The 17,291-nt window shown below is 60.8% G+C and overlaps 1 protein-coding gene across 16 annotated transcripts in view; it reads left to right on the top strand.

The window, feature by feature from the left end:
- TTC7B (tetratricopeptide repeat domain 7B) overlaps window positions 1–15,120 on the top strand; it is a 245,535-nt gene extending 230,415 nt beyond the window's left edge. For all 16 annotated transcript variants that reach the window (XM_089322087.1, XM_089322085.1, XM_089322083.1 and 13 more), the window contains one exon: window positions 14,207–15,120. In XM_089322087.1, the coding sequence (XP_089178213.1) occupies window positions 14,207–14,428 (222 nt within the window). In that variant the 3' untranslated portion in view covers window positions 14,429–15,120. The remainder of the gene's footprint in view (window positions 1–14,206) is intronic.
- Window positions 15,121–17,291: the final 2,171 nt, after the last annotated feature.

Genomic DNA, 17,291 nt, shown 5'->3' with positions numbered 1-17,291 from the left:
ATCCAGGACTGCTGTGCGGTGTGTGCAGGAAGTGGCCAAGGCCATCGGCAGGGCTGCTGGCCTGTGAGGTCCCTGACCCCGCCTCCCACCCAGACTTGCTTCTTTGCATTCCAGCCCTCCCTTTGTTGCAGAGTGTCTTGTCACTTCTGGCTGTGCCACCTGCAGCACACCAGGATGACCCCACCCACGGCGGCAGGATTCAGGCCCCGGGGTTGTCCAGAGAACTGCTCCCTCCAGCTGCAGCAGGGGTGGAGCAGGAGGGCCTAGGGTGTGCAGCTCCAGCAGGGCCCATCCTCCTCCTTTCTGGGGAGGCTCGGGCTGTGGGGAGTGCTGTGGCCGGCCTGGCGTCGTCCCGGCAGCTGCAGGCGGCCGGCATTCACCAGTGGAGTCCAGATGCAGGCTGCATCCCTCGGTAGCCTCAGGGGTGCCGCCTGGAAGCCGTGCCTGCTGTCCTGGCTAGGGGAGCACCCTCATTCCCACCGCCCCCACAGCCCTTCCGCAGTGGGCCCAGAGGTAGGGCTGAGGTTTCCACGCTGGTTCTCAAGGTAGATTCTGGGCTGAACAGAGGAGGCGGCTGGGGCAGGCCTGGGAGCTGACACCCACTCCACATCAGCTGAGTGCCCCCAGGATGTGCCAGGGGCTGGAGTGACTTGCATTAGTGAGTATGCCTGCCAGGTCCCAGGGACCACCAGGTGTCAGGGAGGCAGAGATGAGCCCCACAGCCCCTGCCTCCAGGGGCCTGAGCCGTCTCCGGCCAGCAGCCGCGAGTGCTCCTCGCACCGAGCTTTCCCGAGCTCCCTGTAAACCCCACAGCCCTCTTGTGGCTCCACTCCACTGCTTCCTTTCATTTTTGTTTTCTTTTTTAAAAAACATTATTTGGAAAGTCAAGTTACAGAGAGAGAGGGAGGGACAGACAGAAAGAGATCTTCCATCCACTGGTTCTTTCCCACAATGGCCCCAACAGCCAGCACTGGGCCAAGGAGCCAGGAGCCAGGAGCTTCTTCCAGGTACCGGGGCCCAAGCATTTGGGCTATTCTTCACTGCCTTCCCAGGCCATTAGCAGGGAGCTGGATCAGAAGTGGAGTAGCTGGGACTCGAACCAGCACCCATATGGGAGCCAGCATTTCAGGTAGTGGCTTTACCTGCTATGCCATAACACAACTCCCTCCTCCCCCGTTTTTAATTTTTTACTGGAAAGGCAGAGAGACAGAGAAAGAGACATTTGCTCTCAGTGTTGAGTGATAAGCGGTCAGCCCCAGAACAGAGAGCACCTCCCACAGGTGCACCCTACCCCACCTAGGGACAGGCTGAAGCTGAGGCCAAATGAGGGTGTGTCAGGGTCAGGGGGGAGGGATCCCAGCCGCCGAGCCTCAGGACCTCAGCTGTGGTCCCCAGACCTCCACCCTCCGGGCCTGGTGCTCTCAGGGTTCCCCTCAGGGCAGCTCCATGGTGGTCATATGTGAAGGATTTCTTTGTGGAGACCCACAGGGAGCCCATCCGACCCTCCCCCCCATCAGAGCCCTGCAGTCGTGTCCCCTCCCTCGTGTCCCCACCCTCTGCCTGGGCCTGCGGCTCTCACCTGTGCATGCAGCACCCCCCCCCCCAGCCCCTAGAAGCCTGGGCCTGAGGCAGGGCCAGGGTCACCCAGAGCCTCCTAAGTGCCTCCACTTTCCAGCCAGCGCTCATGCCCAGGGAGCAGCTGCCTCCCCTGGAGGTGGGGAGGGCTCCCCAGGGAGGTGATTAGCACCAAACTTTCCACTGTGTAGATGTCGGGGCCGTGGGGAAGCGCTGACTTCCAGGCCACGCTGGGCTGTTGCTGGGGAATAAGTCAGCCAGGGAGATGTGGGAGCGAGGCAACAGGCGTTCCTGCCGGCTGCCGGTGGAAAAGTGCGGGCAGGGGAGCCCCCGGGCAGGCGCGGCAGGTCCCAGGGCATTGCACGGCTCTCCTAGGAGCTGGCAGCCCCGCCTTGGAGCCACTGCAGTGGCAACAAAGCCAGGTTGGGGGCAGGGAGGCCAACTAAAACTGCCCCAGCCAGGGCCCCTTTGGGGGACCCCAAGGCTTGCTCCTCCCAGGGACCCCACACACGCAGGCACACACAGCAGGCCTGGGTCCCTGCTCACTGATTGTTGTGGGCTGCTCCAGGGGCCTCGCTGGCCTGACCTCTCTGTTAGGGCCCTGCAGCCTGCAGTGCAGGTGCCTGTGCCGGTGCTCATTGCATTAGCGAGAGCCACGCCCCAGGCTGCAGCCAGCAGGGAGCTTGCCCGGACCTGGGGCCCTGGAGCGCCCGCCCCCTCCCCGCCTGGGTGTCCGCAGACTCTGTCTGCGGCAGCATCTGGCACCCGGGTGCTGGAACGTGGGGTGACCTGTGACTCCGGCAGGCTGGAGCGGGGCAGCCCCTGGCTTGCCTCTGTTTTCTTGTCCAGTCTTTGCAGCTCTGAAGTCCAAGCAGACCTATGGCTGCCGCCATGAAATCATCCGACACTGTCGAAGCCATCTCTCCCTCTCGTTGTCCCGACCATTCAAGGGCCAGTGAGGGGATTCTGAGTTCTTGGACAAGTGGGTTGTGGCTGGGGCACAGACAGCCCCATGGCCTCGATCCTTGGGTGGCAGTGATGGGCAGCTCCCATACCTCGTGCATGACTGGGTATCTGCATGAGCTCATCACCCAGCAGAGAAAACAGAATTGGGGGAGGGGGTGTACTCTTGGCCCCAGGCAGACGCTGCCAGGGCGAGCTGCAGGGGAGGGAAGTGGCGGCCCGCGCCCCATCCTGCTGCTCTGTCTGGCGGCACCCAGACTGTGAGGCTGAAGGGGCTGCCCTGCGGGTGGCCCTCCTGGCCCCTGGCGGGTGAAGTGGGCGTGCTTCAGGCTGCCCAGATAGGGACATCACCATCAACCGCCCCACCCCAGGTCCTCTGAGTGACCTTGGGTCCCGAGAGCCCATGGCCTGGTTCTCCTGGAACCTGGCACCGTGTGTGGAGAAAGGACTCGCGGGGCCCGGACGGACCAGCAGGGCACCAGCATGCCTAGCACTCTGCGCCAGGAGGATCCCTCCCTGGGCAGCACCAGCCGTACAGGGAACCTTGGCCCGTGGCGCCCAGAGCCAGTTGAGCCATCAGAGAAGGCCCCGGGCTGCATCCCTGCACCGCCTGGGTGCCTGACTGCCCTCCTAGAGATCCTGGGAGTCTGACCCAGAGCAGCGGGCCCTGACCTGGGCCTCAGGAAGCCTGGGTTCCAAGAGCCACCTCTCCTCTGCCTGGCCAGGGACCTGAGCCCGTGCTTTCCCTCCCAGGAATGAGATGCATCACTTCCGGGCCCCTCCCTGGCCCTGCCCATTCAGCTGTGAACGCCGAGGGGCAGCTGCTGCCGGAGGACTTGGGCACGCAGGGCCCGGCGTTCAGGGTGCTTCTAGGGCAGGAGCGGCAGCTCCCACTCGGGTTCCAGGTCTCCACTAGAGCCGTCTGGCCATGAAGCAGCCACCCCCACCCAGAGCCTCACACTTCCCAGTCACTGTAGGAAGCACAGGAGTGTGGCTTTATTTCTGGAAGGTCCTCCCCTACCTCCCCTCTACCTCCCCTACCTCCCCTCTACCTCCCCTACCTCCCCTACCTCCCCTACCCCTACCTCCCCTACCCCTACCTCCCCTACCCCTACCTCCCCTCTACCTCCCCTACCTCCCCTCTACCTCCCCTACCTCCCCTACCTCCCCTCTACCTCCCCTACCTCCCCTCTACCTCCCCTACCTCCCCTACCTCCCCTCTACCTCCCCATACCCCCCCTACCCTTACCTCCCCTACCTCCTCTACCTCCCCTACCTCCTCTACCTCCTCTACCTCCCCTACCTCCTCTACCTCCTCTACCTCCCCTACCTCTCCTCTACCTCCCCTACCTCCCCTACCCCTACCTCCCCTACCTCCCCTCTACCTCCCCTATCTCCCCTACCTCCTCTACCTCCCCTACCTCCCCTCTACCTCCCCTTCCTCCCCTACCTCCCCTACCTCCCCTCTACATCCCCTTCCTCCCCTTCCTCCCCTACCTCCTCTACCTCCCCTACCTCCCCTACCTCCCCTCTACCTCCCCTCTACCTCCCCTACCTCCCCTACCTCCCCTACCTCCCCTACCTCCTCTACCTCCCCTACCTCCCCTCTACCTCCCCTACCACCCCTATCCCCCTACCCCTACCTCCCCTACCTCCCCTTGCTCTCTGGCGGATGCTGGGACTGCACCCACCAAAGACACAGCCCCTGCCCAGCTCAGGGAGCATCGGGGCAGATGACAGCCTGTGTCCCTGAGTCCCTAGTACCCAGTACCAAGACACCCACAGTGCTCAACAAGCGTTTGTAGCAAGAAGGGAAAGAACCACAAATGGCTTTGGTTGGGCTCATTGTGTGGGCTCCGTTTGCCCCGGCCCTGTAGGGAATGCTCACTCACTGCACTCTCCCACCCCCTGCCCCTCTGGACGCCTGCACAGACAAGGGCAAGCCTCGGGGCTTGGGAGCTGTTGGCACCTTGGCTGTGGTCCTTCTCCCCTAAGTGTCCCCCACCCATTGCCAGCGACTGTCCGCTGACAGCCATCACGACCTGTGGGTGTTTTAGCACCAACACTAAAGTCCTCAGTTTTAAAGAAATGAGACCAGAGGGAGTTCAGGGCTAGGTCTGCAAAACCCACTGGAGGCTGGCCAAGCCCTTGGCTTCCAGCCAGGCTACCTTCATCCTGGCTGCTGGGGTTTGCACCAGCAGGGTAAGTGCCTCCAGAATATTCCAGACCATTCTAGAAGCAAGCAGCTTCAGAAGTTTCTGCCAGCTGGATGCTGTAAAAAGGAAGAGCCGTGCTCACCTTTTCCTGGGCTTTCCGGTGCCGTGCGCTGAACCCGTAGCAAGGCCTGCTTTGGGGGACTGCGAGAAGCAGCAGCACTCAGAGCCGGGAGGTCTGCCGCTCCGTTCCTCTGAAACCCCAGAGGAGAGCGGTCTGTCCGGGAAGCCGCCACATCCTGGAGGGCCCCAGGGAACACGAGGGGTCAGAGCCCACGCGAGCTCCGCGTTTTCAGCTGGCATGCATGCCGCCCGGGGAGGTAGCAGGCTTCTGCAGGCCGGCCAGCTGGCTAGCAACAGCAATGGGGACCTGGGCATCCCCTCCCAGGCCCCGGGATGTGTGCCTGCAGCCTCGGCTTCTGTCTCAAGGAGATAAGAGGCTTTGGAAACACTGAGTTCTGTTTCCTTCTGCGTGGTGCTCAGCGCTGCAAAGGCCCGGCCCCCAACAAGCACCTGTCTTCAACCCCTGACCTGGAAAGGGGCCTTATCAGCTGTGTCTGTGGCCCCCCGAGTGGGCCTGGGGGCTGGGGTCTTCCTGAAATGCACAGCCCAGGCGGAGGAGCAAGAGGCGCCTCCCCTGCCCCACGTTCCCTAGTGGGTCCACAGGGCTCTGAGTTGGGACGTCTGTGTCCGTTAACCGGAAGGAGAGCGAGGGAGGAGCCGGCCCACGCTTTGGTTGACACTGGAGCAGGGAGACTGGGGGACGTTGGCCTGCCCAGCCCCATCCTAGATGGAGGGGGCCATTTAGTGCAGGAACCGGGCTCCCACTCACCGCCTCAGTGCCCGTCCCCAGGGGGCGGCAGCCTTTGTCCCTGCCGCCTCTGCCCTTCAGCCCGGGTTCCTGCAGCAGGACACGAGCTGCCTTTGTTACCCTGAAGGGTGAGTGGCCGCAGGAATGTTCTGTCCCGGCTGGGGGCCTGGCGTGGGAGTGGAGGGGCTCAGAGGGCGGGGATGGCTGCAGCAGCCGCGTGAGGCGCAGGGGCCGCGTGCAAAGTGGGGCGTTGCTAGTTCTTTCCCTCCTTGCCACAAACACTCGCTGAGTGCCGTGGGCACCTCAGCGCCACTGTGCCACTGCGCCACTGCGCCGGGTCCTGGGGAGCTCCTGCCGTGTGTGGCTGGGATGGAGACGAGGTTGCTGGCTGCAGGGGGACTGCGTCAAAACTGGGTGAAATGGCCTGAATAAGAAGCCAGTGTCGCCTGTCCCACTGAGGAAAGGGTGGAGTCACCTGACTGCCAGAGGGTCCTGCTCCAGGGAGGCCCCACTCAACCCTAGCCTGGCCTGGGAGGGGCTGAGCGGCAGCACATGGGTCCCACTCTGGTGGGCGAGAGCCATGCAAGACGTTGGGGGAGCCTTGGAGCCCCTGGCCTGGGGAGGGCGGCCTTCCAGGCTGGCACAGGGCCCAGGACACACACAGGCCCCCAACCCTTCCCTGGCAAGCCAGCGCCATTTCTGAATGCTCAGAACAGAAACGAAACACAAAACAGAACCCCGTGGAGAGCAGGCCTCGCCGTAGCTGCTGGAACCCAGGTAGAGCAGCCGGCCCAGCCACCAACCCCACCTCACCCATGTGTTTCCAGAGCTTTCTCAAGGTCATGGTGGAAACAGGGTGGGACTGGGGGGCTGGCCCCTCAGCGGTGCCCACGAAATGCCTGTGCACAGAACTCGCAGTGCCTTTGACGCTTGCCAGGGAAGCAGGTGCCTCCCTGGGCTCTGCGCTCCCATGGCATCCCTTCAAAGCTGTCGTCTCCAGTGGTCCCCCTTTGGCAAAGAGGAGCACCCCCATCCCGACCCGTAAAGCTTAACCTCAGCCAGCTGTACCAGCTGCTGGCCCACGAACACGTGTGAAACCCTTCAGCCAGAGTCTCTGTGTGTGGCTGTAGTGGGCCACAGCACGCCCTGCGCTGGGCAGACTTGCACTTGGTCAGTGGTGGCTTTGAACGGTGTCCTGTCTCTCAGAGCGCCAGGAGCAATTCATTTATCCCGCTCTAATTTCTGGCCTCCCGCTCAGGGTCCAGCCTGGTGGTGCAGAGGTTGGCACGGCTCACCCAGGCCCTGCCCTCCAGGCGCTCGGAGCAGAGCCCCTTGGGTTCACAGAGCTGCCGCCAGGCCCCTGTGATGAATGCTGCACGGGACAGTTAGGAAGGCCCTCTGTGACCGGTGGAGGGTGCGGGTGACACGCATGCACACGTGCACGTTGGCAGCCTATGTCTTGCAGGCTCCTTGTATTGGGGGAAGACCCCAGGCAACGCCGCGGTGAGCCACCCCTGTGATGGTGGCGTTTCTGACCCAGGAGTAGGCAAGGAGAGCCTGGAGTGCTCCTGCCCCACCTGTGACACCAGAGCCCTCCCCCATCCCTGGCCCAGAAGCCCCTGCAAAACCCAGGCTGGCTCTGACATGGCCAGGGCAGTTCCTGCCCAGAGAAACTGTGTGCGAGGCTAGGGGTAGGGGGTCTGCAGCATCAGCCAGGCCCTGGCAACAGAAGCACCTGGGGGACCCCACCCCACCCCTGCACCCGAATGCTTGTTCTCCAAAAGGCTGTGCCCGGGGAAAAGCCACAGCCGCCCGAGGGACGGCCTGGCCCCCAGCAGGGGCCGAGCCACGTGCCTCTGTTTTAGCCATGGCTTCTCTTTGGGAAAGAGGCTTTCTTCTGAGGATATTATCTCCCTGTCCCTGTACCCTAGGGACAAGCATGGTCCGTGACATGCCCCTGAGCCCAGCTGAGGGCCCACTTTGCTCCGGGGCCGAGCCCCAAGGGGATGTCCAGGCGCTCCCGAGGGCTTCTGTGCTGCTAACTTCTGACTTGGAGCCGATGCAGGCCCTGCCGCTGGCCCGCCGCCCTAGGGCTTCGATGCTTCCAGAGCCAGGGCTGTGGGCCCGGCAGCCCTCCCGGGAGCCCCCACGTGTGCCCTCAGCCTGCTGCGAGCTGTTTGGTCCTCGGGCAGTAATTACCACGGCGACAAATGAGAGTGAGGAAGATGCTGATTGCCCTCAAACTAGCCAAGTCCGTTTTGTCTCATTTGAAATCATGGGTTTAATTTAATCCCTTATTTCCAATTTGGTGCCTCACCGAGGTCTTATTTCTACAAAACACCTGATTATAATAATTACAGGCTTGGAAAGCCGTCTTCATCTGCGCCTGATGAGACAGCTTAAAAGTTACCTCCCCAGCGACTCCCTCTTCCCGCTGCAGGCCGGCCCCGGCTGGCTCCAGAGGGGCCAGGGCTGGGACAGATGGGGGCTGTTTCCACGCCCCTCTGGAGAGGAGAGAGGGCCTGGCATGAGGGCACACGTGGCACGGGTTCAGGTCTCAGCTCTGCCATTCATTGCCTGTGCAGGTCTTCCTGTCTATGAAGCTGAGCCAGACAGCACCCGCTCCTGGAGGTGGGCGTGGTGGACACAGAACCCAGCGGCAGGCGTATTCCAAACTGCTTGGTGTCCTTAGTGATTTTCACTGGGCCCTGAGCCCTCCAGGAGCTTCCTACCCTCTGTGTTGTCACAACCGCTTTGGGCCATCACTTGGTGGCTTTGTGTTGGTTTTGATACAGAGGTGGGAGTGGCAGGTTACATGGTCGTGAGACAAGTCAGCTATCGGTATCGGTATCTCTGCCTCCTGCCAGGCTGGGAGCCACGTGCCTCTGCGTAGCACTGCCTGTTGGGGGAGCGGAATGTAGTATGGCCTGGGCTCCTGGGGACATAGGAGGCTCAGGGTCTAGGGCAGAGAGCTCTGGCAGGAAGGGCCAGGCTGACTAAGGTGAGGGAGACTGGGGGGTCGAGGGATGCTGGGGGCTGCATCCTGCAGCAGTGCATCGGCTGCACCAGCGGGAGGGTGAGCCCAGCTGGCCGTGAGAACAGCTAACTGCCAGCCTCAGGAGCCAGGAGAAGCGGGGAGACAGGCCTGAGGCCTGGAGACTGGGAAGCTCTTCTGTAGTGCAGAGGTGCTGGCGGCTGCCAGGGAGGGGGGAGGGCAGGCCCCTGGCCCGCACGGAGGGGTCTCGGTGTTGTGTCACCCCTGGCAGCAGACACGTCCAGTCCCAGCCCAGCCCTGGCCGACCTCCTAGCAATACTGGCTCCAGGCAGCGGCCCAGCCCCCTGGTCCTGGTGGTTCCCGTCGTGTGACTGATCTCCAAGCTGCTCTCGGTTCACTGGGGAGAGGCCTGTTTTCCTTTCGCATGCCAAGCCCACGCTGGCAGCCCCTGGCACGTCTGCGAAGCCTGCCTGAGAAGCCCCAGTGTCAGGAATTAATTCCACTGAACAGATTGCTCAGGAAGCTTCAAGGTCGCCTGGACACAGCAGCCTGTTCTGCGTCAGGAATGCAAATCCAGGTGCATGCGCTGGACATTTCCAAGCCCTGGGAACCCTGGCACGCTGGAGAACAGCCAGGGCTCCGAGCTGCCCTGCTCAGAGCGTGACGGGGCAGGTGGGCTCATCAGGCTGGTCTCTGCAGGGCTCTTGGGGGCAGGCGGACGCGCCCCTGCTCCGGACCCCACCGCAGGCTGTGCCCAGATTCAGCAGCCCAAACAGAACTCCCAGCAGAGGGGCTGTGGGCTCTGCCCAACCCCAGCAGAGTGGAGCAGCCCCTGCTCCGGGAGCCGTGGCCCCCGCCTCTTCCTGAGCCGAGGCGCTGGTGCTCTCAGGTCTCCGCAGCTCCCTGGTCCACTTTCTGGCTAATAAATACCCTGTCCTTTGGCACTTGCGACTGTCCCCACGCCTCCAGATCACAGCCAACTGTGGGCTGCCAAAGGGCGACACGCAGCCCTCCATGAGCCGAGTGCGGGATGCTCCCAAGCAGCAGGCAGGAGCCAAGGAACGCGGAGCCGTGGAGAGGAGCCACTGCCCGCCATCGCATGGGAAGGAGCAATGAAGTCAGCAGTTAGTGGTGGGAGAGACGGAAGGCGCCGCGTGGCGGATGCCCATTCGCTGCTGCCTGCTGTAACTAGGTGACTGCCTGAGCGCACTGGGGCGAGAGCCACGCAGAGCTCTCCTCCAGGGTCCGCGGGCTGCCTCTTAAAGCAACAGAGGCCCCAGGCATGTGGCGGGAAGAACAGGTGTCTTTGGCATCAGTCGGGCCCAGGCTGGCCTGCAACTCAGTGTTCACCAGCGCTGTGACCTTGGGCAAGAACTTGGCCCCCCTGCATGTTGTCTCCTCCTCTCTAGAGCAGTGGGAAGGGGAGATGAGCCTAGCAGGGTGCCTGCCAGGGAGGAAGGAAGCAGCACGGGGCTGAGTGGACAGTGGCAGAGCCCAGCGGACCCGAGTCCTGGTCTCCACCTGCAGCCGAGCCAGCAGGGACACCTCCCCCGGTCTCCCACGCTGGCTCGCCCCTCACCACCATCTTCCAAAAGCCTGTAGGGTGTGTCTTCCTGGTGGGGTCTTCTCTGAGGGCTGTGCTTGCTGTCCTGATGGCCTGGAAGGGACGGCTGCTGCCAGGGCTCCCTGCCACACCCAGGCCCCTCCCCACCCTCACCCGGCTCCTCTGTCCGTGATGTTGGAATGCTCTGGGGCGAGCTGGGGCAGGTGCCTTCCCCTGGAGGGGAGTGCAGCCTGCTCTGCCTGGCCCCTGAGGTCGGGAGGGGAGGGTGGAGCGTCAGGTTTCTCCCTCGGCAGTGTGGGTCTGGCTCACTGTTGGGACATCTGCATCCCCATATCACAGTGCCTGAGCTTGGGTCGCAGCTCCTCCGCTGCAGACTCAGCTTCCTGCTAATGAGAGGCAGCAGGTGGTGGCCCGAGGACCTGGGAGACCCGGATGGAGCTCTGGGTTCCTAGCTTCAGCGGACCCAGCCCTAGATGGTGCAGGCATTTGGAGAGTGAACCAGTAGATGGAAGATCTCTCTCTACCCATATCTATCTCCGTATTCCTTTCAAATAAAGTGAAAAAATGTTTTTAAAAAATCCTCCCAAGGAGTCCAAGGTGGTGAGTGTACTCCCCACCCAGAGGATTTCCAGTTGCGGGCCTGGGGGCAGGAGGCGGGGCCTCAGGACCCGAGTGGGGGTAGGAGCACCCAGTGTGTGGGGCCTCCACAGCTGGGACTCTCTTCGGAAGCACTAGAGACAGGCCTTGCCCCCCGCGGGTGTCCTGGCTGTGCCCTTGGGAAATTGCTCTGGGAGTCCCCCCTGAGTTAAATGCACAAACCTACACAAGCACTCGCCTGCTGCCTAGGAGCCTTCGCTGTCAGCACAGGCGCTCCTTGACTTTGGCGGTTACGTCCTGTAAACCCCACATAAATGGAAAATACCGGAAGTCGAGTGCATCCTAGCTCCGCGAGGCAGCGCGGTGGAGAGCCCCAGTGGCCTGCCCTCGAGACCGAGACCGCGGGGCTGACCGGGGAGCTGCCCTTGCTGCCGCCGTAGAAAGCGGCAGATGCTTAGCATGAGCCCCTGGAAGGATCCAATTTAAAATCCCAGATACAGCACGGGAGGAAAAGAAATCACAACTCAGAATATGAAGTGTAGTATGGGAGATTAGTTTACAATTCAGCCTACAGTCTCCTCTGCATCCATTTCACTTTTTCTCTTTTAAGATGTATTTATTTATTTATTTATTTGAAAGAACAACAGAGAAGAAGGGAGACAGAGACTTTCCATCCATTGGTTCATTTTCCCAAATGGCCACAGCAGCCAGGGCTGGGCCAGGCTGAAGCCAGGAGTCAGGAGCTTCTTCCTGGATGCCTGTGTGGGTGGCAGGGGTCTCAGCACTTGGGCCATCTTCCGCTGCCTTCCCAGGCGCAGTAGCAGGGAGCTGGAAGGTGAGTGGAGCAGCCGGGACTTCAGCTGGCGCTGTGATCTGGGATGCCAGCTGCGCCACGGCCCCAGGCTGATTGGGTTTCCCTCTGGTGCTACTGCGCAGTCAGCTCAGCGGGACCAGGGACACCGCGGTCAGGGTGTGGGGTCCCGTGCTGTCAGGAAGCAGGGTCCCAGGTTTGTCCCCTGTCACACCCAGTTAGTTCCCTGCTTCTCCCGCAGAGAGATGGGGGGGGGGTGGCACGAGGAGCAGACCTATAGAGAGGGGAATGGGTCTCGTGGACCGGGACCCTGTGCACCGCGGCCCAGCCAGCCTTGGGAAGCAGTGAAACACGTGCACATTTCAGAAGCCAAGGTGAAACCCACCTCCCTCCCCCCCCCCACTCTCACCCCCTGCTCCTAGGTCTCTTCCCCAGGAGGGCTCCCTGAACTGCCTTCCCCTCCCAGAGCTGGGGTCCCTCCCCAGCTCCGCAGGCCGTGGGTCTCCTTAGCTGTCACTGACCACAAGTCCCCCCCAGGCAGCATCCCAGCTCCTGTGCCCGGTGCTCATGGGTGCAGGCGACCCCCGCGGGCCAGCCTTTCTGAAAGTGCGCATTAACCCCCCCTGAACCTTCCTGAGCCGCCTCCTTGTTATTCTCCTGCCGTTTCTTCTCTCACCTCCTCTTCAACGCTGCGTGCCTGCTCCTATTCCATCACGGAAAAGTCATCAAATACGGGGTCTGAGTTTTACTAAACGTGGTCACGTGGCTCAAGATGATAGTTAAGGCAAATTGCAAAGAATGGAACTGAGCGTGTGTGCCTTTATGAAAGGGTAACTTTCTAAGCTTGGAAGTAACAAAATCACCAAATATCAACTAATTTAATTTTTTTAAAACCAAAAAGACATTTTTAAAGAAAAAAAGGTCAAAAAGTCCAATGACCGGACTAGATAATTATGATAGCAGGTAAGTATTAATTAATCTTCCTAAGCAAAAGCACAGAAAATGTTTAACCTCAAATGCTGTTCAAGAGATGTCAGTTTCAGCAGGGAGTTACATCCTGCACTTGGGCATCAGCAAAAACAGAAAGCAGTGAGAGGGGCCAGCACTGGTGCAGCGGGTTAAAGCCCCGGCTTTAGTTCGAGTCCCAGCTGCTCCACTTCCGATCCAGCTCTCTGCTGTGGCCTGGGAAAGCAGTGGAAGATGGCCCAAGTCCTTGGGCCCCTGCACCCACCTGGGAGACCCGGAGGAAGCTCCTGGCTTTGGATCAGCTCAGCTCTGGCTGTTGCAACCATATTGGGAGTGAACCTATGGATGGAAGATCTCTCTCTCTCTCTCTCTCTCTCTCTCTCTGTCTCTCTGTCTCTACCTCTCTCTGTAACTCTCTTTAAAATAAATAAATAAATCTTAAAAAAAAAAAAGCAGTGGGGATAGGAGAATCATCAGCCCAACCCCTGACTCTGCCAGTGGCTGAGGCACTGAGGCAAGCCTTTGGGGATGAAATTGGCAAGGTGTTTGGGGAACCCTAAAACGTCACACCTCTTACCCCAACCCCACGCTGGCGGAACCTGCCCTAAACAGAGGATCTCCACAGGATGATCTATCGGAGTCTTTTTTTTTTTTTTTTTAGATTTATTTATTTGAATGCCAGAGAGAGAGAGAGAGAGAGAGAGAGAGAGAGAGAGTGAGTCTTCCATCTACTGGTTCACTCCCCCAAATGGCTGCAACAGCCAGAACTGCACCAATCTGGTGCCAGGAGCCAGGAGCTTCTCCAGGTCTCCCACGTGGGTGCAGGGGCCCAAGGACTTGGGCCATCTTCTGCTTTCCCAGGCCATAGCAGAGAGCTGACCAGAAGTGGAGCAGCTGGGACTCAAACCAGCGCCCGTATTGGATGCTGGCACTGCGGGCGGCAGCTTTACCCGCTACGCCACAGCGCCAGCCCCTGTCTATTGGATTCACTGAGCCTCCCACTGGCCACCGAGGGGGGGGGGGGACATTGGGCTCCCCGCCCCCACTGACCTACGCCCAGAGCAGTTCCCTTGTGCCTGTTTAATACACAGACTGTGTAAGTATTCTCAGCAAGATTTCGTCTAGCCGAAGGTTTCCACGTCTATAAAGGAGATTTGAAATCCATTGATCTAAAAGAACAGCGCACTTTCTGAGAAGATGTCCATCACAGTGTGACTACAGCAAGGGCGAGCCTGGGCTGAGGGGGCGCCCACTGCAGACGTGCCCAGATGCCTCATGGGAGTGAGCGCGTGTGTGGGGGCCAGCCCTGCAGCACAGCTGACACCGCGCGGTGACGGCTCTGCGGGGCGGCGCTCCAGGCCAGCAGGGGCGTGGTCAGGGTGGAGGGTGCCAGCCGCTTCACAAAAATCCATTACAGCATCAGAATACCAAGACCACAAACGGCGTTTCTATAGGCTGCGCAAAAGGGACGGCAGGTGCCCCTCCACGCAGGCAGGCGTCAGCGGGCCATGGGGGGCGGAGCCAGTGCAGCCCGGGGCCTTCTGATTGGTTTACTCCTTGTTAAGTTCTCAGATGAACCCCGGGGTTCGCGGGACTGAGCAGCACCTGAGAGCCTCCTGTGTGCCCCGCCCAGCGGAGGTGCTTTTCCCCCAGGAGAGGTAGCGCCCAGAGCCCCTCGATCTGATTGTCTGTCTGTCTGCACTGCCTGCAGGCCCTGATCCTGCACCAGCTGGGCCGCTACAGCCTGGCGGAGAAGATCCTCCGGGACGCGGTGCAGGTGAACTCCACGGCCCACGAGGTCTGGAACGGGCTGGGCGAGGTCCTCCAAGCGCAGGGCAACGACGCGGCCGCCACCGAGTGCTTCCTGACCGCCCTGGAGCTGGAGGCCAGCAGCCCCGCCGTGCCCTTCACCATCATCCCCCGCGTGCTGTGAGCGTCCTGCCGCCCCGAGGGCGCACGTCTGCCACACTGAGGCCCCGTGGGTGCCCCAGGGACCGCAGTGAAGGAACCAAACCGACCCCGCTGTGTCCACACGCACCTCCCTGTCCTTTGCCAGCCCGGCGATCGTTTCTGAACCAACACGTTGTGCTCAGTGGATGATGTGCCATATTTTGTCAGCTAGCATCGAGTTTTCAGTAAAAAAAAAAAGATGATGGAATTAATCAGCACATGTAGGAGAATCTATTACAAGTGGAAGGCGAGTGGCAGAGCAGATATTTTTATCAGAGCTGTCCCCTCCTGCCCACCCCCGCTCCTGCCCCAGCGCGGCCCAGAAACCAATGTGAATTTTCTGTTCCCCACCTCAGCACTAGTCTATGCCGGGACACCAGCTGACAACTTCTTGGTTTTATTGTCAATGATTGTACCACGTGATGAATTACTGTCCTCACTTAGAACAAAGCGCGAGTCCAAGAATATTTATATTTTACCAATATATGCCTGTTACGAGAGAAGGAAATATGAGTTATTTAAGTTTAACTTTTTTATGTGAATTCAGAGTTTATTTATCGATGGAAATATGTACAAAGAAGCTGCAAATGGAATATTTACCGACATTCCTTATACATGACAGACACTTGGCTAAATGGGAAGATGATGTTAATAATAAAATGATTTTTAAATGGACCCCTGGCCCGTGTCATCCATAAAAGCTCGCAGACCAGCGGGAGGTCGTGGCTTTGTTCCCCGATGAGGGGAGCTGCCCGTGCCTGGGTGCCCGCCCTGGACAGGTCAGCCTGGACATGAGGGGGCCCAGCAGGCAGGTGAGGACCCTACACGGGGGTGGGCCAGTGAGGCAGCTGCAGAGCAAGCCCTAGGCCTGGGCCTGGCTCCATCTCTCCCGACCGGAGCCGGCCCGGCTGGCTCGAGACTTCTTTCATCCAAGCCTCTCTGCCTCCTGTTTGCAGCAACAAGCCTGGTTTGGGTTTGGGAATTCTCCTTTCCCGACTCTCCCCATGTTGTCTGGATGGGGCTTTGGGATTAGAGCATATGGCTTGAGCCTGGCCAATCAGCATCCTGTATTCACGGCATGGAGGTTCAGGAATGAGCATGTGACCTCGAGTGGTCCAATCAGGATGGGAGCTGCAAGGACGGGCACCTGCTGCTTCCTGCTGGCCCTGAAGCTCCCAGTTGAGGCTAAGAACACGGCAGCCCTCCTGCCACCGTGATGGGAGGACGCCGAGGTGTGGGAGCCAAAGACGGTGTCCAGCAAAGTGGACAGCGAGGCCAGGAACCCCGGAGAAGCTGAGCAGGCTTCTGTAACCCCGGAGCTGTCGGCTGAGCGCTGCAGGGCTGCCCCGCCAGGGCGGTGTGCACATTTAGGTACCCTGAAGCCTGGGAGACCCCGTCACAGCCCCTCCGACACCGAGGCAGGCAGGCGAGGGGTAGCTGAGCTCTGAGGAGGGACAGCCTTTGTGGGTGTGGCGGGTTGGCACCCCAGCCTCAGCCCGGACCCTGTCGGGCAGTAGCTGGGGCTTTGGGAGGTCAGGAGTCATGGAATTGTCAGTCAGACCCTGACAGGAAAGCGCAGGTGCACCGTGTGGGGTGGCCTGCTCCGGGTGGAGGTCCAGGGCCCAGCCATGCCATCCACGCAGATCAGAATCAGGCAGGCAGGAAGTTGCCCCCCACCCCGGCTGGTGAAATCCTGCACACATCAGCCCCTGCAGGGCGCTGGGGACGGGTCCCAGTCACCTGCCTGACATCTGTCCCCTCTGTAGCATCCCGCGTCCCTCAGAAGGGCATCTCTCTCTGACTCTCACCCACATGGCTCAAGGGTGGCCACGGGGGCATGGCCTTGGCCACCAGAGCCCTACACCCCGCTCCAAGTTCCATGACGGGTTCAGGTGTACATCTGTAACCCATGCTCAGCTAGTGAGAGGCCCTGGTGGGAATTGGTTTGGGAAATGTTAGAGACCTCTTCCTGCAGAGTGTGCTCGCCTAGTGTCACGTCAGGTGGGGCTGCTGGTGACTGTTTGGCACCAAGTGGGACAACCTGCCTGCGAGTGATGCCAGTTTGGGAAACGAGGAGAAGGAGCAGGAGTCACCGTCGGAGCCCTGGAGCCCGAAATTTTCCCATCGTCCTGTGAGGCCGCACAGCCCCTGCTTTGCCTACAGCGAGCCTGAGTGGGCTTCTAGCACTGAGCCCCAGAAAGATGCCTGAGAAATGCAGGGGCTCCCTCTCCCCAACCTGGGAACCCCTCCAAACGCCTTGGCCCACTTCCTTAATCCCACGCACTCCCAATTCTGCATTCCAGTTTTTTCCACTCAAACTCAGCCTCTCTGCCTTGCTCCCCAGCACCCCGGCCCAGCCCCCACCTCACTGGCCCTGGCCGTGCTGCCCCCACTTCTGCCCTGACCCCCCTCAAGTGCTGTGTGGAGAGCTGGATAGGGTCTCCGTCCTCTGCATCCCTTGCTAATCTCTTGCCTGGAACCAGACTCCGTGTCCCGGCGCCCTGGGGAGCCTGGCCCGGCTGCATCTCCCCCAACATTCTCGCTGTTCTACCTACCCTTCTGGTCTCCAGTGTGCTGAGCCTCCTGGCTGATGGCACGCATGCATCCACCCATTCATTCAAAGCGAGAGAGCAGCCCAGGCCCCCCGCAGGGCCTCTCGGGTGGAGCCAGCTAACTGTTTGCGGGTTACGGAGATCAGGACGCCAGCGGCGTCTTCAGGGGTGAGGGCCACATGATTCTGCTGTCCACAGGGTGGAACCTGGGAGACGGGGGCCGCTGCGTGTGGGCAGCCACAGTAGGCGGCCGAGTGGAGAAAGTGCTGAGGCGTGGTGGGCGGCAGTGCCGTG

Source organism: Oryctolagus cuniculus, chromosome 20, assembly GCF_051225735.1.
Source record: "Oryctolagus cuniculus isolate XC-2025 breed Fujian yellow rabbit chromosome 20, ASM5122573v1, whole genome shotgun sequence".
Taxonomy (NCBI): domain Eukaryota; kingdom Metazoa; phylum Chordata; class Mammalia; order Lagomorpha; family Leporidae; genus Oryctolagus; species Oryctolagus cuniculus.
The sequence above is the reverse complement of the archived record's forward strand: the minus strand, read 5'-3'. Positions and strand labels throughout refer to the sequence as shown.